Genomic DNA, 27,476 nt, shown 5'->3' on the forward strand with positions numbered 1-27,476 from the left:
ATAAAGAGCTGAGAGAGTAGAGGCGCTGACATCCTCTTCATGATGCCCTTTGTGTGTTGGGTTTCCTGAGATAGTGACTTGCAGGAATATAAATGTGCTCACCATCTCCACCTCGGATTCCCCCAATGATCACTGGATCGTAATCCTCTGGTTTTCACCTCCTAAAGTTTGCAATCAGCTCCTTATTTTGGTGACATTGAGTGCAAAGTTGTTGCTATTACACCATTCAGCCAGGTTTCGAACCTTCCTTCTGTCTGCTGATTCATTGCTCCTTTTAAAACAACCCATTAATGTGGTATCATCAGCTAATTTATAGATGGTGTTATTGTCATAAGGAACCGCACAGTCATCTGTGTGAAGTAAGTAGAGCAGAGTACCCAAAATACACCCCTGTGGTACACCGGCACTGATAGAGACTATGGAGGAGATTTTCTTACCATTCCTCACTGATTGTAGTCATGTGGTGAGGAAATCCAGTGGGGTATTGAGGCCCGGGTCTTGGAGTTTGCTGATCACTTTTGAGGGGACGATGTTGTTGAACGCTGAACTATCGTCGATAAAAAGGATCCTGATGTGTGCATTTTGATATATATATTTTATCATTAATTTTTCAGCATATTTAACAGTTAATAATTAAATACAAGATGTGAATAAAACCCCATTTCCCTACTCTTTGTGTAAACAAAGAAAAAGGGAAAAGATAAAGAAAAGTCCCATCGTCAGTGCGTACAGTGCAACACATAGAGCCATGATATTACCACAATGTTATATTAATTACAGAGGTAATTGAGCTGGCCAGAAGTGACTGCACCAGTGAAGTGCCTATATGTTCTAGATCAGATTACCAAATTTTCATGAAATTGCTATATCCTTTTCTAAGACTGGATGTGATCTTTTCAAGAGGAATGCAGCCATTCATTTCTGAAGACCATTTATCAATGAGAAGACAGGAGTCAGATTTCCACATCATTGCTCCACATTTCCTGGCTACGCACAAAGCTCTGGGTCCATTGGGAAGGTGACTCCTGAGATCTTAGCTAGGGTGTCATAGAAGGGCCTCACATTTGTACAGAGCCAGGTAGAGTGCAAAAAGGAGCCAACCTCTCCAGCACACCTGAAACACATCTGACAACTCAGACTTGTATTCATGTAGTTTCTGTTGGGTGAGGTTTAGTGATGGAGTAAATTATAGTTGAACCAATCCTTTCCTGGCACTAATAGTAGCTAATAACCTCCTTGACATAAATCTGACCAAAGTCGTTCATCAATCGTTATGTTCCATCTCACTCCAGATTTAAGCAAAGCTGGCTTTGGGTTCTCACTCATCAGTCAGAAATACATTCTAGAAATAAATTTATATTCATTTCCTTCATGAAGCAGTTTATCCACTTCATTGAGTCCCGGTAAAGTCATTTCAGGGCCCAAGCTGGTCCAAAGAAAGGATCTTAACTGAAGATAACATAAGGAGGTCTTGTTGGGCAGAGGCCGACAGCATCGAATCCACGCTGCTGAAGATCAAACTGCGCTGGGTAGGTCACGTCTCCAGAATGGAGGACCATCGCCTTCCCAAGATCATGTTATATGGCGAGCTCTCCACTGGCCACCGAGACAGAGGTGCACCAAAGAAGAGGTACAAGGACTGCCTAAAGAAATCTCTTGGTGCCTGCCACATTGACCACCGCCAGTGGGCTGATATCGCCTCAAACCGTGCATCTTGGCGCCTCACAGTTCAGCGGGCAGCAACCTCCTTTGAAGAAGACCGCAGAGCCCACCTCAATGACAAAAGACAAAGGAAGAAAAACCCAACACCCAACCCCAACCAACAAATTTTCCCTTGCAACCGCTGCAACTGTGTCTGCCTGTCCTGCATCAGACTTGCCAGCCACAAACGAGCCTGCAGCTGATGTGGACATTACCCCTCCATAAATCTTCATCCGCGAAGCTTAGCCAAAGAAGAAGATATGTTTTTGGAAGATAGATTGTGGGGTTTTTAGTTAGATCACACACAAGATACAATTTAAAATGCCAGAGCTCTGCTCAAGCCAGACAATACAGTATATTTGTAAAGATAATAGAAATTGCTTTGCTGAAGGACTTCACAAGTAGCTATTAATTGGACCCGCTGTGGAGTAATGGATTATTGTTTTGAAAGCACCAGACAAACGGGCTCAGAAGATTAGGTCTGGTGCCGCAATCTGTGTGAATGCAGTTTGCTGTTCTAAGAGGATCATGAGCATGTGGTGGGTGCGTGCGTGCGTGCGTGAGAACTCTGTGGTGACCTGAAAGAGCTCATCATCTGGAAAACTCTGATTGGGCAACTTTCTTCAGCAAGACACTGAAGTGGCTGATTGGAAGGAATCAGTTTGTGTTCAACTAGCAACAAATCTCTCTCTCTCTAAAAACCAACAAGAAACTTCCTGAGCAGAAATAATTTACCTTTCAAGCACCAAAGCCCAGCGAAGATCCATAAATGTTAAATTATGTGCACTGAATAAGAATTGCCTGATACCGTTGAACTTGGAGGAGTGAGATGTGAGATTGGACTGTGAATCAAAGAACTTTTCTGAACCTACACACACATTACATACACATGTGTTTAGAATTAGAAGGGGGTTAAGTTCATAGTAATAAGTTAAAGTTTGATCCTGTTTTTATGTTTAAAGAAAATTAAAAGTAACTTGTTTAAGTAACCATTTGTCTTGGTGAATTTCTGTTGCTGCTGGGTTTTGGGGTCCTCTGGGCCCAACACATTATTTCCTCTTCAAAAGTTCAAACAACATAAAAAGTCCATATTTGTAGCAATCTTCAAGATGTTGTATCCCTTTATGATGCCAAGTCTCCAGAATTTCAATGTTTAAAGTCATTATTTGGTCTCAAAGGTGATTTTGGTGACAATCCCCTTTTCAGTGCAGGACCTCCACGAGTGTCACACTGTATTCTAATCAAGTGGTTTAGAATAGGGTTGTCTGTCCTTTTGGATATAATTTTAGAATTCCATTTATAAATAAAATCACTGCATACCTTCTCTTTTAGGGGGTGAAATCCAATTTGTACCCAGGCAGGGGCATCATCACCCTCAAAAAAGTATGAGATTAATCTCATTCGGGTTACTGAATGCTTCCTAATCTATAGTCCCATGTTAATTTTACCATGGATACTCTGTACACTTGACAGTTCCATATAAATTGTCCAACGTTTATTAAGAGCTTTTAAAAAAGATTTGGGGTACTGGAATCGGCAAGGACTGAAAAGATACTGCAGTCTCAGCAATATGTTCATTTTCTCTAGTTGACTCTGCCAATTAAGGTAATGGGAAAACTCACCCATCTAATCAAATCCTCTTCCATTCTACTGAGTAATGGGAGGTAATACTGTCCAGATGTTCCTGGGCTTTGTGTAGAGCCAGTGAGATGGCATCTGCTGCAGACGTATTGCTGTGGTAGATAAATTGGAATAGATCTATGTCAATAATAGACATTTAGACACGTTACCACACTCTTAGATATCTGTGAATTCATTTGCAAGTTGGTCAGTAGAGGCTTTCAGTACTCGGTCAGGATAGTTTCCTTCGATTTACTCTTCTGAAGGGAATATGGGGGTGCGGTGTGATTCTTGCTTGTTTTGGTGGCCAAATTGGGCATAAAAGGCATCGAGTTCTTCTTGGAGTGAAGCTTTGCTGTCTTTTACTGTGCCAGTTTTTGTTTTGTAGCAGGTTCTATAATTTAGGCCCTGCCATCGCTCTCAGGCATCCTTTGTTGTTTCAATTTGCATCTGGAATCTCCACTTCACTCGGAAGATTGCTTTTCATAGGTGGTATCTGCTCCTAATGCGGTGTTCTGGTTCTTCAGACTTAAATGCCTGTGATTTGGCACTCAGCAGTTACGTATTTCATTGTTCATCCAGACCTTCTGGTTAGGGAAACCCCTGAATGATTTGGTTAACAACTGTTTTGATAATGACTGTAATGATCGTAATGCAACAATTCAGATCCTCAGCTGAACACGACCCAATCCACTGACTCGAATAAATTGTGCAACCATTCTTCAGTCTCCTGCGAACACCTTCTGGCTGTTCTCATCTCTGGAGCCTCTCCTTTTCAGCCGTCTGTCAGAAGGCAGCAGGAGCACAGCCAGGTGAGCCAACTTGCCAAAATGTAGCCTCGGGAATGAACGGTAGGCCTTCCTTATCTTGGATGACCAATGATCAAGTTGGAACCCCTAGTACAGCAAGTTATATGCTGGTGGTTAACTGGACAGGGTTTTCTTAAGACAGGAATGGTTAAAGTGACTTGTAGTGCGTTGGGGAAGGATGCCTTTTGTTTACTGACCACATCATACAGCTCCTCAAGTGCCTATTTGTAATCCACATCGGGAGGGATGTAAACTCTGGTGGGAATCTTTGATGAGAACTCTCAGGGTAGATAGAAGGTTTGCATTTGATCGAGATTTCCTCTCAGGAAGTGGAGCAGGAGATCGACATGACCCCACTATCTGTGCACCAGTCCGTATCAACTAAAAAGCACTACACCACCTCCTCTCTCATCTGGCCCCGTTAACTGGTCTGTTAACCGTAAAAACCCTCTGGTCGGATTGCAGAGTCTTGTTCTCTGTTACCCAGGTCTCGATGCAGCAAACGACTGAGATGCATCTCACCTGCCTTGCACCGAGGTCAGTAATTTTCTTTTGTAACAACTGAGCATTCGCCAATAGTATGGATGGGAGGAGAATTCTCAGTCCGCTGTGCTTTAGTCGTATTGGGATGCCGGCCTTTGTGCCACGTTTCTGGCCTTGGTGGTGGCCTGGCCTTTTAAGGCCTCTGCATTCCAGCTGGTCTGACTCAGCTGTTGCCCGGGAAATTTGAAGATTATTAATAGGGTTCAGCAGCTGATTACTGAGAAGACTCCATGCTGCCAATGCAGTGAAGGCAGGTGAGAAGGCGAGTATCTAAAAGGGAAAGTGTTAAGGGTTCTACAGCTTGCAGAAAGTCACCGTTAATTACCAGCACAATTATTTTTATCATCTTTTCAACTGAAATGGGCATGAATTCCAATTTATTGTTTGCAGTCCCTTTAACAAACTTATTATGCACCTCAATAATGCTTCTGTGCAGCATTTTTATCAAAAGTCTTTCTTACATCCATGTAAACAGTACTTCTTTATTTTCTTTACAGGCTTATTAAATTTGAGAGACCTGACTTGCTTTTATCACCTGAATTGAATGCTTCATCTTCATTTAAATGACTACAGTGCTCAAATCTATAAGAAATGTAGCATAAACCCTGACCACATTCGTTCTAAGGTGATAATTCATAACCAAAATACTGTGACTGCTGCTTTACTAATGACCAATACCATAGTGTTAATGATGAAAAAAATGTTAGTCATGGCATTGCAGCCATAGTAACCTTAATAAAGTCAAAATATAGTGTACGCTATCTGTTTGCGAAAGATCTGGTGCTAAAATGAATGGCAATTGTTGAATCCAATATTAAAAGAAAAGATAACTTCAACTCTCTTGGAAAATACCATCAAATTTCCACCAGAACCCAAACCTTATTTATCAAGAGAGTGCCAGTGGAGTACAAAGTCAGAGAAGATCTCTGCTACCCCGGCATTTTCATTGCACAGTGTCGCTGGAGCCATTTATTGGATGGTACTATTGTGGATCAGTTAGGACCAATTGCTGATACCCACAGAGACATTTAGATGATGGGGTGGTAAATTGGATTAGTAAGTATGCAGATGATACTAAGATAGGTGGCATTGTGGATGGTGAGGAAGGTTTGTGAGAGTTTTGGGCAAGTTAGAAGAGTGGGCTGAAAGTTGGCAAATGGAGTTTAATGCTGACAAGTATGAGGTGCTACATTTTGGTAGGACTAATCAAAATAGGACATACATGGTGAATGGTAGAACATTAAAGAATGCAAATGAACAGAGAGACCTAGGAATAATAGTACACCATTCCCTAACAGTGGAATCTCAGGTGGATAGGGTTGTGAAGAAGGCTTTTATAAATCAGAGCAGAGAGTCTAAGAGATGGGAGGTGATGATAAAATTGTACAAGGCATTGGTGAGGCCAAATTTAGAATAGTGTGTTCAGATCTGGTCACCAAATTATAGGAAGATTGTGAACAAAATCGAGAGAGGACAGAGAAGATTCACCAGAATGAGACTTGGGACTCAACACCTATGTTATAGAGAAAGGTTAAACAAGTTATGTCTTTATTCTTTTGAGCGTAGAAGAATGAGGGGGAGGGGGGGGGATTTGACAGAGGTCTTTAAAATTTTGAGGGGATAGATAGAGTACATGTGGAGAGACTTTTTCCACTGAAGAGAGGGGAGATTCAAACAAGAGGATCTGAGCTGAGAGTTAGGGGGCAAAAGTTTAGATGCAACACAAGGGGAATCTTCTTTACTCAGAGAGCGGGATCTGTGTCAATGAGTTTCTGGTGGAGGCAGGTACAAAATTCGCTTTTAAAAAATATTTGGATAGGTATATGCATGCAAAAGGTATGGACAGAATGCAGGTCAGTGGGACTAAGGGAATAAGTGTTTCGGCATGGGCAAGAAGGGCCGTGATGGCCTGTTTCCATGCTTTAATTGTTGGATGGTTATTGCTCAAATTTATTTTGTAAGGAGCTTCCAGACATCTAAGAAATGCATCCCAAAAAAAATTAAGATAGTTCCACCATTGAAAAGAAGTAGTAACAAAAAGGTGAAAATGTTGATATTCAATAATTGTATTAATTATTTTCAGTCATTAATTTACAATATCAAATTGGAAAAAAGTATATGCACAGTCAAAATACCACCTGCATCGTTCCAAACGACAGAGAGAACATTTTACAATTCTGACCTCCCTAGAACAGCATGTTCTATCTTCACAAACTACCAGACAACTTATTCCTTTTGTAATTAATTCTGAAAGTTTTTTAAAAAACTTTATATCAAGGATGTGCTGAAGTAAATGGTGAGTGGCTCAGTAAAGATGTCCTTGGCATATAGAACAACTATCAATGTTTCCTGGTTTATTTTTAAAAAATAGGAATACTAATTTAATGAAATGAAAAACAGCAAATTTGTTACATCTGCACAAGCACTTTTAAAGGTGAAATTTCATTCAGTTTTGAGAGTGTTTTTGGATCAAGCTGAAGACATGGTCAAATGAGCAATGTTTATGGCATGGCAAATTCATTAAAAAACCCATTTGATAAAAGAGAAAAAGAAATTAACTACCATGTGCTGGAAATGTCTCCAAAACGATTTACCTGCTGGACACTCAGGCTGCTTGAAGAAACTCAATCAAACAAGGAAATTTGGGAAATGGGACTTTACACTTCACCCTGGTGTATAATTTACACCTCTTCCAGTGAGTAATGATTTAGCACTTGGATAAACAAAACCCCTTAAAATTCAACTTCGGACTCTCCATCTGCCTTCAGTTATATACAGAGCACTCTTAAAAATTGACTCTGTGAATGACTTCGATGAATAAGATTAAGATGGTTTCTTTTGGGGGGCGTGGCAAGATGGGGTAAGGATCAGACGTGCCTTCCAGTCCTCTCCTGACTCTATCTTATTGTTTTGTCTAGAAATGCCCGTTAAAATTCTTTAAAAGTTTAGATAATTTCAGTGCTGTTAATTTAACTTATGATGGTACAATTGGTGGAAAAGAGCAAAAAAAAACGACAACAGATCATCAAAAAACTACATTTTCCAAAAGTTCAAGTTTTGGAGCCTACCTGCAGGAAAGACACCGGGACTCAGCATGAAATGGATCCCAGGAGAGAGGTACAGTGTTCGGTTGTAGAGCTCTATGTTACATCGGTAGAGCCCCCTAAAGAGGGCGCCAAACAGCCTTTAGAACAAAGAGTTACTCAAAGGCATTTGTCAGCTGTAGAAGTGGCACTGCAAACTGCATCTCTTGAGATACAAGAACCTATACAACTTGATGTACTGGGAGAATTTAATACATTATGGACTGGGGAAAATCCCGGCCAGCGTCCTCCAGTCATTGCTGGAGAGGCTGTGGCTGGGGTTTCCACACGCAGTCATACTACAAGGAAGGCAACCAGAATGAAGGAAGGAATAGAAGATCCTTTGGAGAAGAAGCAGGAATCTGTTGAGCCAAAATCTCTTCCAATTGAAAAGATTTTTGTGAATCTTGAATCTAAATTATCTTATACAATGCAGGGATTATTCAAGATTATGACTGAACTTGGTACTAGGTTTAATACTTTGGTGAAAATACATTCTCAACAGATGGCTGAGTTTGGAGCTTTTAAGCTTGAAGTGAGAGATAAATTTAATTCGTGTAAAGAAGATATAGACGAAATACGGGATCAAGTTTTTGATGTGACCAAAATGGTCGAAGACTTACAAACTCAAAATAAAAATTTGGTGAAAAAGATTGATTATTTGGAAAACCAATCCAGATGGAACAATATAAAGATTATTGGTTTGCTGGAAGGTATGGAGGGATCAGACCCAAGAAAATTTTTTACGAATGGATTCCGCAGGTGTTGGGTCAAGAACATTTCCCGGAAGGTATAATACTGGAACGTGCTCACAGAGCCTTGCGTAGAAGACCTATTTCAGGTCAAAGTCCAAGACCTGTTTTGGTTCGTTGCTTGAATTATTACGACAGAGAAATAATTTTACGAGTGGCTATTAGAAATGCACAACAGAGAAAATCACCCTTGATGAATCAAAATAATCGAGTTTTCTTCTATGCGGATTTGAGTCAAGAAGTTATGTTCCAACGACGGGAATTCAATCCTGCTAAAGTGTTGTTGCGGAAGAAAGGTTATAAGGCAACCTTTAGATATCCAGCTGTTTTGAAGGTTTTTCAAGATGGTTGCCAACCAAAGTTCTTTGATTCTCCAAAGGAAGCTATAGCATTTGCTCAAAAGCTGCCAATTACTCAGGTTCAACAGACATAGTCTGCCGCGATCTCTAAGGAGACAAGAGATGGAAGAAAAGAGCCGTGCTCCAAGAAGGAATGGTTGTAATGGTGACTCGGCAGTTGGAGCTGATTAAAAGAAGAGTTGTCCTTTTTTTTCTAATGTTTTTTTTTAAAAAAAGGGATATTAAGTAATGATGATGTTAGTTTAAGATGAAGTGAGAATTGGGAGAGAGAACTGGATAGGCACTATTTCCTGAAAGTCATCTGCTACGTGTGAGTTATCTCATACCCATTTTTTTTTGGGGAGTTACCGCATTGCGCAGTTTAGACGGGAGGGGGTATTTTTAACTCCTACCCGTTTTTTTTTCCTTTTTTTTTGTATTATTAGATTAAAGAGTGAAGGGTTTTTTTTTGTTTAAATATAAAAAAAAGCATAAGAAAGTATTTGATTGTTTAAAAAACTAAAAATTGATGTGGTTTTGTTTTTAAAGTTTATTCAGTAGATAAGGAATATCTGAAATTTAAATGTGAATGGGATGGATAAGTTTTTTTTTATATATATTTTTTCTTTAACTTTAAGGTGAAAGGAGTGGTAATTCTGGTGTATATTATTTTGCTATTTTAGTTATAGAACGAAGGGAATAATGGTGAAAGTTATAAATTGAATTGTACAATTCTTAATGAGGCTTGAATTTTGTTTGTGGTTTATGCTCCATTTGTTGAAGATATAGATTTCGTTGTAGATGTGTTTTTATTATTTGGATATCTGAATTTTAACGTAATGATTGGGGATATTTAAATGTGGTATTGGAGCTTTTCTTGGATAACTATTTAAGAGTAAAAGGGAAAAATGGTGGAAGAGTACTAAAATTGAATTGTACAATGCTTAATGAGGTTTGAATTTTGTTTTAAGATGGTGGTTTATGTGACTAATATGATGATAGATGTGAAGTTAGTTGATATTTGGTGAAAGTTTATCTCATGCTACAATTTTTTTTAAGAATTGATTATTGTTTAAGAATTTTTGATAGATAATATAAAAAATTAGTAAAGTTAGTAACATTAAGTTTGAGTTAAATATATGTTTAATCTTAACTCTGTTTGTTAAATATATGCATTTAAGTTTGATTTAAATATGTTTTTTAAGTCTGATATCTTAGTATTAATTACTTTTCTTTTTGTTAGTATTTTAATCAGTTATGTTTTTGTTTTTTTTTGTAAGTGGGTTTTTTTCTCACATATTATTAACTTTATTAATTCTTCAATCTTTATTTTGGGGGGGAAAGGGGGGGTTGGACTAATTTGAGTTGGGTTATTAATGTGTAATAATTATTGGGGAGGGTATAGTTTATTTGGATTACTGATATTGTATTGTAATTTTATTATTTTATTCTTAATTTTTTTTTAATGTAATCCTATATGTTATTCATGTTATAAAATCTTAAATAAAGTTTAAAAAAAATAAGATGGTTTCTTTTTTGGTTATGAGAGAAACAATTTCCCCAACATAGAAGGTAAGAAATTTGATAGGTAACACTTTTTTGATTTTCAGCTTTACACATCTGAAATTTATTTAGTTTTGGAGTTGAATGTGACGATAAAGATTTCCTGGATGATGCATTGCATGCCGCAAATTTAATTTACACCCATTGATGACGTGTTCCCCAGTTTGAGCAAAAGTATCAGCATTCACTGCAAAAGGTAGGCTCCCCTGGGAAATTCAATATTACACGTCCTTGGACATCCTCACTCGTTTGAACTACAGGCGTCAAACTGATGACCCCTTTCATATCCAAGAGCTATATCCACAACCTTCCTTATCCTCATCTACAAACCCTATATAATGATTCCTTTCAACCTCCATGACCTTTTGATCATTGCAATTGCCGTGCCTCTCCAATCGATGCTACCCCCAAAGTTAGTTCCAGATCTTTTCTGCTCCCAAATTGACCTGCTATTTTCCTTCATGCAGAATCTCTGCTGCAATATAATCCATTGACACCAGTTTTAGATCAGCAAAGCTCTGCTTACTATTTCCTCTTTGGTTCTAATCATCTCGCTATATTCCTGATACAAGCCCCCAACTTTAAAATCTTGTTTTTTTTTAATGTTTTATTTAATCAACATGGAAATAACAACAACAAATCATAATATGACAGTGTTAACAAATATATGTTGAAAGTATAATGTAGAAAGAAAATAAAACTTTTAAAAAACCCTCCTTCCTTAATCTAATCCTATATCTAAATATATAACACAGAACAGCATAACATGGCTAAATAATATTTTGGATTGCTTCAGACCGCATTCAAAGATCCCCCCACCAAAAAATTTGGTTCAGGGAGAACTTCACTGGTCAGGAGACTTTTTAATTTAAAAAATTGTAATTTTAATCTCCTTAATTTAGCATAAGGGCCCTTTCAAATCTTGTGTGGTCATGATCAACAATTATGTAATTTTGTCATTGATGTCAACAGCAAGGTTTTGCTTCCTGTCCATAGCAAATGCACCCAGTTAAATTCAATATTATTATTGGTTGGAATGGCGGTCAACAGAATTGGGTAAATTAAAACTTTGAACAAAACCAGCAAAAACGTAACTTAATTTTTTGTCAGCATGTAATAGAAATGCAATTTCATTTTTCAACACACAAACCCAGATCACAATGGCGTTGCCAAACCTACCTGATTTTTGGCTTGAGTTCTATCCCTGTGTTGATGACCATCTCTGTTCACTGTTGTGAGAGCATTATCTGTGTGAATTGAGCCAACTGGGGTGGGCTGTAATGAAGGAAAACTGACATTATGTTCTGAAATAAAGGTAGCTGAACCACCAACATAACAAACTTGAAATACTTAAACAAAGCCCCCCCCCCCCCCGCCCCACCCCCATTGGAAATCCACAATACTGGTCTTGCCACTAGTTCACAAGTACCAATAGCCTTAAAACAGCAGAATACTCCAAGTGTGGTCTCAATGATGACTTGTGTAAATGTGACATCCCGTCTCCCATACTCAAAAGCATGCGTACCAAAAACACTCCTCACCATCCTGTCCCTTTCATGGAACTATATACCTGCATTCTGAGCTCTCGCTATTCTACAACAATCATGATGGCCCTCCCGCTCTCAGGGCAAGAACTGTTTTGGTTTAATTGACTAAAATGCAACACCTCACAGTTGTCTGAATTTAATCCCATCTGCCATTCCTTGGCCCACTTTCCCAGTTAATCAAGATTCTATTGCAATATCAGATATCCTTCTTCACTGCCCACTATAGCACCAATTTTGGTATCATCACTATATTGGCATCCAAGTGACAATGACAAGTAATTGTGGACCCACCCCGATCCCTCCAACACAGCACTGGTCACAGGTCTGAACAACGATCCTCCACCCAGCTCAGCCAATTGCACCTTCTGGACCAGTCTATCATGTTGAACGTTCCAAAGTGTCTTGCTGAGGTCCTGTAGACAACTTGTCCCACATGGCCCTCATCAATGTTCTTGGTCACCTCTTCAAAAAACACTCAATCAAATTTGCAAGAAAGACTGTTCAAGACATTGCTTCTTTGAAAGATTGCTGTCAAACAGTCAAGGGCAAAAGAGATAAAAGAAAGGTCTTTGACCTTATTCAGGCATCATAAACATATATGCCTCTGAGGTTTTAAAACTGGACCTCAACCATCTGTCCCAATGGCCAATGGAACTTCCTTTCATTTATTCTCTCATAAGAATAGAGGCATCGCTGGAAATGCCAGCATTCATTGTTCATCCCTATTTGCCTTGAACTTGAATTGGCAAGTTAACCACACTGATTAAGCTGCAATTACCAATGCTTCAGCCCAAGTAAGAATTGTAAATTGCCCTCTCCAAACAACATCAATGAGCCAAATGAATTTTTATTACAATTCAACAGATTAATTGTTAATCTTACTGAAACTAGCTTCATTTACTTGCTTAAACTTAAATTCCATTGTGCTGGATAAGGAGACAAACCAAGGCCTGCTCTGCTTTCAACTCTGACTTTCATGGATTACTGGACAAGGAAAAGAAAGTTATCGGTTTCTTTGCCGACTTCACTCTATCCACGTGACCGTCCAAAGGTTTAGCTAGTCTTCCAGTGCACTCATGTTTTAATTTTTATTTTTCACACTATGAACCATATTAATCAAAATACACACAAGCATTTCCCTCTTGAATATACACCCCCCTCCAAACCCACTAAACGTTCAACATATACAATACAATAAACCCATTAAACAATGTCATCACACAATGAAAATAAACAAGAAAATTGTGTCATCTACTTTTACACACTGGGTCAGTTCACTTCGTCTTCTTCTCATTCATCATTTTGGGGGTGGAGAACATAGTCCTCTCTGCTATGTTCCATGTATGGTTCCAAATTTGCTCAAATAATGTGACTATTTTTTAAATTATATATTATTTTTTCCATTGGAATACATTTATTCATTTCTATGTACCATTGCTGTATTCTCGGGCTCTCTTCTGATTTCCAAGTTGACATTATACATTTTTTTTGCTATAGCTAAGGCTAAATCATAAATCTTTTTTGCGCTTCATTCAATTTGAGGCCTAATTCTCTACTTCTTATATTACTTAGAAGAAAGATCTCTGGATTTTTTGGTATGTTGTTTTTTGTGATTTTATTTAATACCTGATTTAGATCTTCCCAAAACTTTTTCACTTTCTCACATGCCCAAATTGCATGTACTATTGTTCCCATTTCCTTCTTACAGTGAAAGCATCTATCTGATACTGTTGGGTCCCATTTATTTAACTTTTGGGGTGTGATGTATAGCCTGTGTAACCAATTATATTGTATCATGTGTAACCTTGTGTTTATTATATTCTTCATAGTTCCAGAACATAACTTTTCCCATATTTCATTTTTTATCTTTATGTTTAAATCTCTTTCCTACTTTTGTTTGGGTTTATAGCTTATTTCATCATTTTCCTTCTCTTGCAGTTTGATGTATGTTTGTTCGTTATAAATCTTTTTATTATCGTTGTTTCTGTAATTACATATTCAAAGCTGCTTCCTTCTGGTAATCTCAGTCTGCTTCCCAATTTGTCCTTTAAGTAGGTTTTCAGTTGGTGGTATGCAAACATTGTACCGTGAGTTATTCCATATTTGTACTTCATTTGTTCAAATGATAATAAATTATTTCCCAAAAAACAATTTTCTATTCTTTTAATTCCTTTTCTCTCCCAATCTCTAAAGGAAAGGTTATTTATTGTGAAAGGGATTAGTTGATTTTGCGTCAATAATAATTTTGTTAGTTAGTAATTGTTTTTTTCCTTTCTACATGAATCTTCTTCCATATATTGAGTAAATGGTGCAGTACTGGTGAACTTCTATATTGCAGCAGTTTTTCATCCCACTTATAAAGTATATGTTCTGGTACCTTCTCTCCCATTTTATCTAGCTCTATCGTTTGAAGAAACTTTTATTGAACGAATCTGCTGCCAGGGTTCTCTAAAAGTAAAAAAGGCCGCCCTTCAATATCCGTGAAACACTTTAGAATGCTCCTCAGAGATCAAATTAAAGCGCACCCTAAATGGATGTTTTCCTTTAAACGTTGCAATTATTCCAATGCCCTTTTCGAAACATTAAAATAAATAACTTATTTGATGATTCCTAGCTTTACACTGAGAGAGGGAAAATAATCCATCACCTGCCATTCAAGGGTCAGCTCTATTGTTACCAAGATCAACAAGAAAGTATTATTAAAGTTGCAGCAGCACCAAAAAAATCCTGTTTCTGCGCTATCGGAAGAATTGAATTCATTGTCCGGGCCTTAACTTTGCTGACAGAGATTTTTGATGACATCAATTTTTTTTTTGATTATTTCGAAAAGACGCGAGGCCTGTGGATGCAAATAATTAACTGAAATAGCACAATCAGCGAACATATGAAAATTAATAGCTCCACTTTATTCTTCACAGCCAGAGTACAGTAGTTGCCAAGGGACAGTGATAATTTGGATTAGCGGAAGCAAAGGGAAAAAAATAACATCTCAAGGAGAAGGCATAGCAACTCTTGGAACAAGGACAATAACAGATTTTCAATGCAAACTATCAGTTCAAGTTGCATGAGAGAAGGTGATGCACAACTGCATGTTGGAACCAAGAGGAAGTGCAAACACACGTTGTACTGATATCTGTTTTCGACACAAACTACTGAAGTTCGCTTTTTTACACTTAATGAGTCATACTGAGAATATTGACAGAGGTGGTACTTTTTAATTTAACTCTCCCAGCAAATTATTTGTTCCAACATAGACCACAACTAAAGTACTCTCCTTTTTTTAAATGCCTTCCTAATATTCCCACGTTATACCTTGCCCCTACTGCAAGTAGATAGCTCAGTCTTTTTAGACAAAGCTGAGAAGATTTTATCTTGATTTTACCCATGACTATTTGACAACTCGTAGCATTCTGATTTTGCAGAAACTACTCATTTTGCACAAAAAAAGGTGACAGAATAATTTAGTTTTTAATCTTACAAGCTGTTTGCCGATCCAGTCATATTCATAATCGAACATGTAACCTTTCTTATCGAATAAGTCTGTGAAGAGCTTCCTTAGGTAGTTATAATCTGGTTTCTCGAAGAAGTCCAGCCGCCTTACATAACGCAAGTACGTCGCCATCTCTTCTGAAAACAAAATTTTCATTTCAGCATTTATCTTGGAGTTACAAAACATCAAAGTGCCTGTGAGTGGAAAAATATTACTGAGGTTTCAACATGCCAAATTTTTTCTGCTAATTATTTTCATCAAGAAATATTTGTCAGAAGCCTTCTTCTCTGGTCAAGGATTTAAAATCTCCTTTTACTTTGACCAAAATATTGCCACAGAAACCACTTCAAGTTAAATTCAGTTGAGTCCATTTCAAGAAATTGTTTCAAACACACTTACTTTGAAATAATAGTATTGGATACAATTATAGATTGATTTAAGGCCCATGGAAAAACAGCACACAAGAAAACAACTCGCCAGGATAGAACCAGTTAAACTGGAAATAAACCAGTCTGCTGGCAGCGAGTCAACGTGAACATTTCAGCCTTCAACATTATGAGGCTTTTACAAATGCAGTACAATTCCGATTGTCTGAAATGGTCGGGATCGGGCCTATGTCGGACAAATGGTTTTTTTCAGATAACTGGCCACTTTTTTAAAAACAGCCCAGTAGCAACAGAAAAGCCCTTGTAACAGTGTTCAAACAACAAGGGAAGGATTTTTAATCATCAAATAATGTTTAATTCTCTCCAGAAAACAATCTGAATAAAATGTTTCCAGGTAACTGAGGATTTCTGATTGCTTTGGATATCCTCATTTATCCGAAAATTTTCTAAGGCGAAAATGATGACGCTTCAGCCTTGAAATTTTTTGGATAAATGATAATTATCCGAAAAAAAAAATTCAGAGCCGAACAGACGTCACTTCCGGGTCCAAAAATTTTTCGCATAACTGAGGATTTCAGATAACTACTTTAAAGCTGAATTTAATATGCACAGAAAACTGAAACAAATGAGACTGTGTATATAAATATACCTGAGGTAGCATTATTCAGTTTTACTACTGATGAATTCCTTTACCTTATTTGCTCTTCCCAGCATCACATTTTCACAGATTCAATTCCTTTTATGCACACTTCAACATGCTTTTGTTATCTTCTTGTAACCAAAATTTCTCTCACATTTGTACACCCCACTGTCAATACTGGTATCAAAGACAAAGTTCCTAATCTTGTAACTTAAATCCCTTTGATCATCACCCATTGTTTTCTCCCATTAAGCAAATTTTTAAGATCACTTGCCATTTTCCCTTTGCCTGCCATGGGCTTATACTCTGCTGCTCATTCTGTTATGTGGGGCTTACAATGCCTTCATCCATTCTCCTTTTTTACTCTAGAAAAATAAATTTACACCAAAACAATTTTTCCTGAACAATTGCTGATTTATTTCTTCCCAAAACCTGCCCTCCCATCAATGCTGGGCTGGTGATTTGTGATATTTCTTCCATCCAGTTTTACTTTTTAAAAACAATTGTAACGCATTCGTATCAGATCACACACACAAAAATAAATAGAGATTCAGAATCTTTTCCCCCATGTCAGCTGTTATAAATCAGTGAAGCTCCAAGTGGTGATCTTGTGAACTCACAGTACCTTCTAGTTTAAAATGGATAGTGAGGGGGATAAACCCCTTAGAGGAGTAGTTGGGGAGGTCAAACTGAAGATTTCCCCCATCCTTTTTATTAAAAATGCACCAGCATGCTTGACTATTCTCGAAGCGCACTTCTCTACCCTTGGAGTGAGAAAGACAAAGCACGGTTTACTTGTGGAGCGACTTCCAGAACAGATTGCACGTGGAGAATGACTCAGTGCATCTGGACGGTAATCTCCCATATGACATGCTTAAGGTGGCTATTCTGTGGCGTGCTCTGCTATCTAGGGAGACTAATAATGCTCAATTACTAGGTGATGACAGCCTAGGCGATAGGCAGATGTTGAGCATGTGACCCAGGCTGGCTGGAACAGATCCCGTTGAAGGTAATTTTTTGGAAACAGAGGCTCCTTCGATGTTTACTTTGTCATGCTCAAGTGCATTTGGTGGGTGTCTTTCGAATGTCCACCCTCGATCAGTTGGCGGATCATGCCGACCTCGTTATGTCCACGATCTTCTCATTGAAGTCAAATGATTAGCTTCTTCCCCTAGTCAACAGGAGCAAATAGAACTGAAACATCAGCTTACTGTGCTTTGTGAGGCACCAGCACCTGCTCAAATGAAGGTAACCGAGTTGGAGCAGCAAATGGCAGCACTGACCATCAGGTCCAGGCTTTGGCAATGCAACGGAATTCCTTCTGTCCACCTGATTGGAATTGTGGTGGTCCAGGACGTGGTGGAGGTGACGAATGGTGTATTGGTTGGAAACGTTAGAGATTTGGTGCTGCTGCCTGGTCCCATCAGCCACCTTGCAACTTCTACAAATGGCAGCCGGGAAACAACCAGGCCCGGTAGTAGAGGCACCTCAGCCACTGTCTCTTCCTCAAAAACTGTTGTCTCTTCCTCAAAGATCATCTCTCGGGTGTTCAATTTCTTGTCGATTCCGTGCAGAGATTTCAGTGGTCTCTCCACCCCAGAGAAATCCAGACACCCTAATACATCATATATTCTGTTGCCCGTGAATGATTCTCAGATTCAAACATATGGTCAGAGGTCACTCATTTTGGATTTCAGTCTCAAGAAACCTTTATGGTGGAAATGTGGCAAATTCCATTTTGGGAGCAGATTTCTTGTCACATTTTTCTTTGTTGGTGGATTTGAACATTTGCTGTGTCATAGACCACAGCTTGTGTATGCAAATGAGCTGCATCTGTCATCCTTCCACTGTTGTCAGCCGCCTGATGAGCCTTCAACCTTACTCAAGTGTTTTCCTCACCTCGTAACCCCATTGTATCATCATACAGATGTTAAACATACAGCAACCCACTATATATAGGCTCGGGACCCTCCAGTTGCAGTGATGATTCCCAGACCGTCTTAAAAACACCAAGTTGGAATTTGACCACATGCAAGAGTTGGGCATAGTTTGCAGACCTGACAGCTGCTGAACTTCACCGTTGCATATGGTTCCAAAAAATTCTCCTGCCGATTGGGGGCTTTGTGGTGATTATCGTGCTCTGAAAAATTCTACCATGCCTGACCAATGCAACATTCCCAATTTACAATACTTCTTAGCAAACCTCCGTGGCAAACTTGTATTTGCAAGAATAAATCTAGTATGTGCTTACTATTGGATTCCAGTTGAGCCTTCTGATGTCACGAAGATGGCAGTAACTACCCCTTTCGGCACATTTGAGTTTCTACAAGTGCCATTTAGTCTATGGAATGCAATTCAGACATTCCAGTAGTTTATAGATCACGTGCTCACCGGCCTCAATTTTGTGTTGGTTTACACTGACGATATTCTGGTCAGAAGTGTGGATGAAGAGATGAAGAGGAGCACCAAGCACCACCTGATCTCATTGTTTCAGAGACTTGATGAGCTTGGTATCGTGATCAATCCCAATTAATGTGTTTTTGGTGCTGTTGATCTTATATTTTTGGGACATAGAGTTATGCAACATGATATTTTGCCCAATAAATCGAAAGTGCGAGAGATTCAAGAATTTCCTACACCCATTATGTTTGACTACGACTTTTTTTAGGCATGATGAATTTTTAGTGCCGATTCTTGCCGAATGATGCAGCATCTCTATTACCCCTCACTGAACTTTTAAAAGGACCTGATAAGTCCGTGTCCAAAAGGCCATTAACTTTGGGAGATGAGGCTATGCGTAGCTTCAATGATGTGAAGACTGTGCTTGCAAATGCCACAATACTTGTACATCAAAAGCCCAACTCCTTGCTCTCTCTTGCCACAAATGCATCTGTCAGTGATGTGGGAGCAGTGTTAGAACAATGAGTCCATGGGCAATTGGAACCTCTGGTGTTTTTTTCAGCCAAGCTGTCACTACCTCGAAGTATAGAACGTTTGCTCGAGAACTCTTGGCCATCTATCTCACAGTGAAAAATTTCCACTTTTTATTGGAAGGTTGTCCTTTCACCATTTATATAGACCCTCTTACGCATACAGTGAGTACAAGGTCAAATCTCTATTCACCCGAGAGATTCAGTACTTGGACTTCATCTTGTAATTTTCATCAGACACATAGCACATCCAAGGAAAAGTGAATGCCGTGATTAATGCTCTGTTCAGGCATGACATTCACGCCTTACGTACAACAACTTTCATCGATTTCACCGCCAAGGCTCATGCACAGTACACCGATCCCTATCTCATCTGGTCTCTATCTTCAAGATGTTACCCTGGATGAATCAGGTGAAAAGTTATTCTGCGATTTTAACACAGGAAGGTCTAGGTCTTTTGTGCCAGAGGTTATGAGGTGGGAAATTTTTGAGTTTCTTCACAATCTATCGCATCCTGGTAGAAGAGCATCAATCAAAACAGTTACAGAGCATTTTACCTGGCCTCATGTGAAACGGGATGTTGGATTATGGTCAAGGACCTGCTTGCCTTGTCAACGCTCTAAAGTCTCCAGACACACTATTCCAATCTGGGGGATTTCGTTGTTCCAGATTCCAATTTCCAGCACATGCATTTGGACCTGGCAGGCCCACTTCGGCCACCACAGAGATATACTTATCTGCTCACATGTGAAGACCAGACTACCAGGGGCAGGAGACCATCCCTATCACTCTCCTCTCGGCAGAGACTGTCGCTAGGCCTTTCGTGGATCGTTGGATTCCATCATTCAGTTTCAATCACTATGACAATGGATTGAGGGTCTTAATTTGAGTCGGAGTTGTTCCGAGCTCTTACTGATCTTCTGGGAACTACCCGTATTCACACTACAGCTTACCATCCTCAGGCCAACGGCTTTGTTGACCGTTTCCATTGGCAATTGAAAGCAACATTGAAAGAAAGTGGTGATGCATCCACATGGAGTGAACATTAACACATGGTTCTCCTTGGCATGTGCACTGCTGTTAAGCACCAGAGCTAGTAAATGGCACTGAATCCAAATCCAAGCAGAACGATCAATGATCCAGCAAGTGATGTTGATCACCTTTGGGAAAACACGAGATTGCTCCAACTTACTCCCATGCAGCAAACGTCACCTGTAGTGTAGGTACAGAATGATTTACAACATTCTACTCATGTTCCTTTGGCAGGATGCTGTTCTCAAACCACTTCAGCCCATTTACGATGGCCCTTTTTAGGTCTTACGATGCCACTTAAAGACTTTTGTAATCGACAAGAATGGGAAACCTCTCCATCGACAGGTTAAAGTCAGTGTATATTAACCTTCCATCTTCTGTGTTGGAGTCAGAATCAGGGGACCAGTTGAATCATACATCGCCTATCTTGGACTATCACACGAGGTCGAGCCGAACTGTCATCCCTCCGGACTTTTACGTAATGGGACAGTTCCAATCAGTCGCCTCCTCACATGGCTAGGAGGCTGAGGGGAGGGGCAGTTGCAGGAGAAGCAGAGGGATGGCGTCAGGATCACTCGTGTGGCAGAGATCCAATGAGAAGGTCAGAGGGGTTCGGCTGGGCAGAGTTTGGAAAGGAAAAGAATGCATTGTTGTGTCTATTGCAAATAAAGAAAGTTGACTTCATGGTGTGCTGGAAGAAATGAGTGAGTGTATTCCTTATTTGTTTGTATGCTGTTATAAAGGTAAATGTAAAAGTTCCATTATTGCCACGTAATACTACATTTAGAATGTAATATACATGAAATTCTTTAACTTTTCTCTACTGTAAGGCAGACAGAGTTGCCACTTTGTCCAGCGCCCCTCCCAGAAACGTACAGCACCTGGTGTTCCCCTCCAAGTACTGACCAGGCCTGAGCCTGCTTGGCTTCCAAGATCAGACAATCCCAGGCATATTCGGGCGATTAGGTGCTGTTAATTAGTGCTGCACAGACACGTGGACCAAAGGGCCTGTTCCTGCACTGTCCTCCAGTACCATCCTGCAGCCAAACTTATATGGGACAATTATAGTTTCTCCCTTGAATTTTGTTCTCAGAACACAGAATGCATGTTATGTTTTAGCAAAAATATGAAGATTTTAGATCCCTAAATATGTCTTCCCACTATTGCTCTCAGTCATTTCCAGTCGTTCACACTCGTGCACATTAAATGTTCATTTTTCTTCTGTGAAGACAGAAGCAACATATACATCAATTTTCACCTATTGTTTAAAAATGGTTTCACGGGGATATGTGTATAAAGGAGACATTGTTATTGGAAGCTACAAATTCAGCATGAAGAGAAGCAGAAAAAAATTCACTGAATACCAACTCCTTTCACTAATTAGAATTATACCTAGAGAAACAGAACATGGAGGAAGCACTAGAATCTGTCAACTTGCATTTCCATACAAAAAGCTGCTGCTTTCTCAATCAGATGGGACAAAAGTGGGAAATATAACTGAAGACCTTAATTAAATGATGCAAATACAGTAATTTCCTCATATCGGTAAAGCTTGGGACCAGACAGTTCGGTTATTAGGTTTTTTCAGTTAATGGAACAAAACCCAAAAATAGCACAGTTGGATCAGACGTCACCGATCCCCGGCGCCTCCCCACCAGCATCGCCAACCCTGGCGCCTCCGATCCCTGACGCCGCCCCACCAGCACTACCAATCCCTGGCACCTCCCCTCTGCCGACACTGATCCCCGAAGAGTCCCCACCACCGCCGCTAATCCTCGATGTCTCCTCACCGCTACTGCCAATCCCTGACCCCTCCCCACCACCGCCACAGATCCCCGACACAACCACCTCCCCACCACTGCCCTGATCCCCGACACCTCCTCACCGCCACCGCCAATCCCCGACGCCTCCCCACCACCGATCCCTGACGCCTCCCCACTGCCACCGCCGATCCCTGACGCCTCCTCACTGCCATCACCAATCCCCGACGCCTCCACACTGCTGTTACTGATCCCCGACACCACCCCCCTGAGCTGACATCCAGTCGTTCAGCGTCTGTAATCCCGGCTGGTTCTGAGCTCTGCTGTTACCAAACTGGCATTAAGAGGGTCAGAGCCCCACATAGGGAAGTTGGGTGATAAATAATTTTGAACTTGTGATGTTATGTTGGCACCGAAAAAAAGGTTCTGTTAATAGAACTTTTTGGTTAACTGAACTTTGGATACAGGGAAACATACTGTAATGTGAAACTGAACTAAATTTTGTCTCTTGCTGTTAATGTTTCAACTTGGGGGTTACAAACCTCTGATGCTTGCACTTAGCGACTTATAACGTTTCTTTCGTTATTTTCTGGAGAAACGTACACCCTATGGCCTTGTTACCTTCCTGCGGCTGTGATCCTTGCTGTTCGACAAATGCAAAGGCTGGCTGTGAATTTGACTGCGCTGATAAGAGGATCAGAATCACACGTAGCGGTAGTAGAGGTTTTTTTTATGCGGATTTAAGTCATGAGGTTGTACAGCGACGTAAGGAGTTTAATCAAGCTAAGTCGGTGTTGTGGAAGAAGGGTTGCACATCGACATTTAGATATCCCGCTGTTCTGAAAGTATTTTACAGGCCATCTTGATTTCAATTTTTTGAGAAAGCTCAAGGTGCCTTAACTTTTGCTAATTCTTTACCAGATAACAAGCTGAGTTTTGATCTTTCCAAGAAGCCAATAATCAATGTTCCTAAAGTCAAGAAGGGAAATGAGAGAGAATTGCAGAAGATGGAGATGTTACAGCTGATTCATGTGGCGGAAAATATTATAAAGAAGTCTTGCCGGGGAGAGGCAGATGACCCACTGAATTCGAAGTCATCTGCCACTAGTGGTACCGACCACACCCGGTCAACGAGGGGGGTATTGCTTAGCAGTTTGGGGGGGGGGGGAGGAGGGGAATTTTTGTGTTTGTATTTGATTGTTAAGTTAGTAAGGTGGGGTGGAGTTTTTGTTGTTTATTTTTCTTTTTTTGGAGATTTTTATTAGTTTTAGAGGAGGAGCCGGTTTAATTGTAAGAGTAAATTTTGTTAAGAGCCACTCTATAGGTGCTAATGAATAATTTGAATTTTGTGACGTTTAATGTTAAGGGATTAAATCATCCGATAAAACGGAAACGTGTATTGGATTTTATTAAAAAGTTGAAGGTGGATATAGCATTTCTGCAAGAAACTCATTTAACTGAGAAGGAACATTTGAAATTGAAGAGATTGGGTAGGATATGTGATTGCTTCATCTTTTAATTCTAAGGCCAGAGGAGTAGCCATTTTGGTAAATAAGAAAGTACCATTTATTTTGGATTTTTTTTTGTTAATGTTGGTAGGATTTTGGTGTTGAACTATAAAAAAAATTCCGAAGCCTAGACTTTGATGAATGTTTATGCACCGAATGAGGATGATGAAGTATTTATTACAGATACTTTTTAAAATTTGAACCAATCGAATGGAAATATTTTAGTGGGAGGAGACTTTAATTGTTGTTTAGATCCTTTGTTGCATAAATCTCTAAAGACTCTGAAGAGAACTAAAATGGCAAAGAGAATAATTGAGGTGATGAAAGATTTAAATTTAGTAGAAATATGGAGGAAACTGAATCCTACTGAAAAAGATTTTTCTTTGTATTCTGCACGGCATAATTCATTTTTTAGAATTGATTTATTTTTAGTTTCAGCCCAGTTACAAGGTAGATTTATACATATTGAGTATAAAAGTAGAACATTGTCTGATCACTCGTTGTTTGTTGGCTTCTTGTATTTGCAACCGAGAAGGTTGCAAATACTTATCGTTAGAGATTCAACAGATACTATTAAAAAGACCTGAATTTATTAAATACATTAGAGAACAAATGAGTTTTTAATCTATAAATGAATGAAGATTTAGTCCAGAGTAAATTTGTTTTATGGGATGCTCTAAAAGCATATTTGAGAGGTCAGATCATTAGTTAGAGTTAGTTACAGCTAGAGTTAAAAACAATACTTGATTGAAAGTCAAAATTTGAAAAAAGAAATTGAAAAGTTAGAAAAAGAACTCTACTGAAGATAATAAGATACATTTATCTAAATTAAAATTACAATACAATACTTTGCAATCATCTAAAAATGAAAAAAATGATTCAAAGATCGAAACAGCACAGTTAGGTGCTGTTAGGTGAGTTAGGTGAAAGAGCACGCAAGGTTTTAGCTTGGAAATTAAAAACGGAACAAACATGCTATTAGGAAAGATTCAGAGATTACATAAACCTCAGGAAATTAATGATGAATTTTTAAGATTTTATAATGAACTTTATACATCTGAAAGTAGACAAAATACTGAGCAAAATGATTTGTTCTTGGCTAATTTAAATTTGCCATCATTGACTGGGAAGGATATTAATGATTAAACTGTCCTTTTACAGAATTGGAATTAAAGGAAGCACTGCAATCAATGTTGGGAGGAAAGTCCCGGGGTGAAGATGGGTTTACAGTAGAAGTTTATAAAGAATTTAATGATTTGTTGCTTCCGGTTTATATGGAAGTTTTGAAGCAGGCAACTGAGATGGCTCATTTCTGGAATCGTTTTCGAGGGCATTGATTACTGTTATTCCAAAGAAAGAGAGATCCATTAAAAATGTTTTCTTATCAACCAATATCATTATTAAAAGTAGATTATAAAATTGTTGTGAAAGTATTAGCTAATAGATTGGCTAATTATTTGCTAAAATTAGTATAGGTTGACCAAGATGGATTTATAAAAGATCAATATTCAGTTGATAATGTCACTACACTGATTTCTATAATTAATGCTGCAAGACAACAAGCTAATCAACCAATGATAGTGGTGTTAGATGCGGAAAAGGCTTTTGATAGGGTTGAGTGGAAATTTTTATTTAAGGTTTTAGAAAAATTTCAATTTGGACCGACCTTTACTACTTGGGTTAAAGCTTTATATATTAATCCTACAGCACAAATAATGACGATTTCATCGGCTTTTACATTATCTCGATCAACTAGACAAGGTTGTCCTCTTTCACCAGCATTGTTTCCTTTGGTAATAAGCTCAAGCTATTAGGCAAAATTTGGATATTAAAGAAGGTGAACAAGAATATAAGATTAATTTGTTTCTGATAATGTTTTAATATATCTAACACATCCTAAAGAATCCTTGAGGGGGCTGCAAAATTTATTACATCAACATGGCATTCTGTCAGGCTATAAGGTTATGAATGGGAGAAGAGTGAAATATTGCTGATATCAAATGAGGATTATTTAGATTGTAGACAGATTACTAAATTTAAATGGTCTGATCAGATTAAATATTTAGGAGTTATAGTAAATAAAGAATATCAGTACTTATATATTTTGAATTATATACCTTTGTTGAATAAGATTAAAATTGATATACAGAAATAAAACAATTTCCCATTAACTTTAATTGGGAGAGTAAATTGTATAAAAATGAATATTTATCCTCGTATACAATATCTTTTTCAATCTATTCCATGTGCGATTCCAAAGAAATTTTTTAAAGAATTAAATAAAGTAATTCAATTTTTTTTATGGAAGGGTAAATTATCTAGGGTCTCTGCATAAATTAACTTGGCAGTATCAATGGGGAGGACTTCAATTACCAGATTTTCTCAATTATTATGAAGCGGAACAGTTGAAATTCATTAATAGGTTGTTTGATGTTCAACAATCACCGGTGCCTGGGCTAAAGTCGAATTGGATCAAATTTTCGAAAAAGAAATTAGTCAATTTATTTATAAATGGAATCTCTTATTGTTACAAAAATATAATTTACCAGTATTAAGACATATACTGGTTATTTGGTATAAGCAGGATCAGCTTATAGGTTCTAAAGGGAAAACTTCGATTAAATCACCATTGTATCAGAATAAATTAATTCTGTTTTCTTTAAATAATCCTTATTTTAAAAATTGGAAACTGAAAAGAATTAGCATTATACAAGATTATTTTGAGGCAGGTAAATTTTCTACATTTCATAGATTACAAGAGAAATTTGGTATTTCTGCAAATTCTATTTTTACTTATTATCAAGTTCGAGATTTTTTGCAAATGCAATTTGGTAAGGATTTAATTTTACCAAGTCAGTCTCAGTTTGAGATTCTAATGGTTGGCAAGGAAACAAAAGGATTTATATCGGATATGTATAGGTTGTTGCAAAAAAAGATGGATAAAGTTGGGTTATACAGGACAAAAGAGAAATGGGAGAAAGATTTAAATATTGAATTGTCTTGGGAGGAATGGTCAAATATGTGTATTGATAGTATTATAAAATTAATTAATGTGAGATATAGTATGGTTAATTAAAATTTTATTGATCAATTATATTTGATTCCTGAGAAGTTGAAGAAATATGGATTTAGTCCAACAGACTTGTGTTTTAGATGTGGAGAAAAAAACAGGTACTTTTGTGCATTGTGTCATGTGAGAAAATTAATTTTTGGGGGGAAAAAGTTATTAAATTTTTGAGAGATTTATTTACAGTTGATTTGCAAATGGATTCAATGATGTGTTTATTGGATTATATCAATGCTGTTACCTTGGGATTGGCTGATAAACCACAGTTGGCATTTTTGCAGTTAGGGTTAGTGGTTGCAAGAAAATGAATAGCAATAACTTGGAAAAATGATGTGGAATTGAATATACAAAGATGGCATAATGAATTGCAATAGTGTTTATATTTGGAAAAAATAACTTAAATGTGGAGTTTATATTTGGATTGTATGATTATTGATCTTAAGTAAGAGTTATGTAAAGAGTTGGCACGTTGATTAATTTTAAATGTATAATTTTTTTAAGGCTCTGAGGGGTGGGGGAGGAAGTTAAGATGATGTAGTTAGTAGAGGGAGGGAGGGGGTGGGGGGGGATATTATAATTATTACTTTTTTTTAATTTTCATTCTTTTTTTATATCTGTCTTTGTATCTTGTATTTTTTTTGTATACTTTGGAAAATTCTTAAATGAAATTTTCAACAAAAAAAAGAATCACACGTAGCTTCACAATC

General features: G+C 38.2%; 1 protein-coding gene across 14 annotated transcripts in view; it reads right to left on the reverse strand.

Annotated features, from left to right (window-relative positions):
- LOC138740513 (casein kinase I) overlaps nucleotides 1–27,476 on the reverse strand; it is a 488,373-nt gene that overhangs the window by 47,053 nt on the left and 413,844 nt on the right. For 9 of the 14 annotated variants that reach the window (XM_069893289.1, XM_069893305.1, XM_069893299.1 and 6 more), the window contains exons 9-11: nucleotides 15,435–15,583; nucleotides 11,589–11,684; nucleotides 3,324–3,434 (exon numbers count right to left, since the gene is read on the reverse strand). In XM_069893289.1, coding sequence (XP_069749390.1) covers nucleotides 3,324–3,434; nucleotides 11,589–11,684; nucleotides 15,435–15,583 — 356 coding nt within the window. The remainder of the gene's footprint in view (nucleotides 1–3,323; nucleotides 3,435–11,588; nucleotides 11,685–15,434; nucleotides 15,584–27,476) is intronic. The other 5 variants (XM_069893357.1, XM_069893384.1, XM_069893349.1 and 2 more) reach the window with 3 other exon arrangements.

The sequence above is a fragment of the Narcine bancroftii genome, chromosome 1 (genome assembly GCF_036971445.1).
Source record: "Narcine bancroftii isolate sNarBan1 chromosome 1, sNarBan1.hap1, whole genome shotgun sequence".
Lineage (NCBI taxonomy): Eukaryota > Metazoa > Chordata > Chondrichthyes > Torpediniformes > Narcinidae > Narcine > Narcine bancroftii.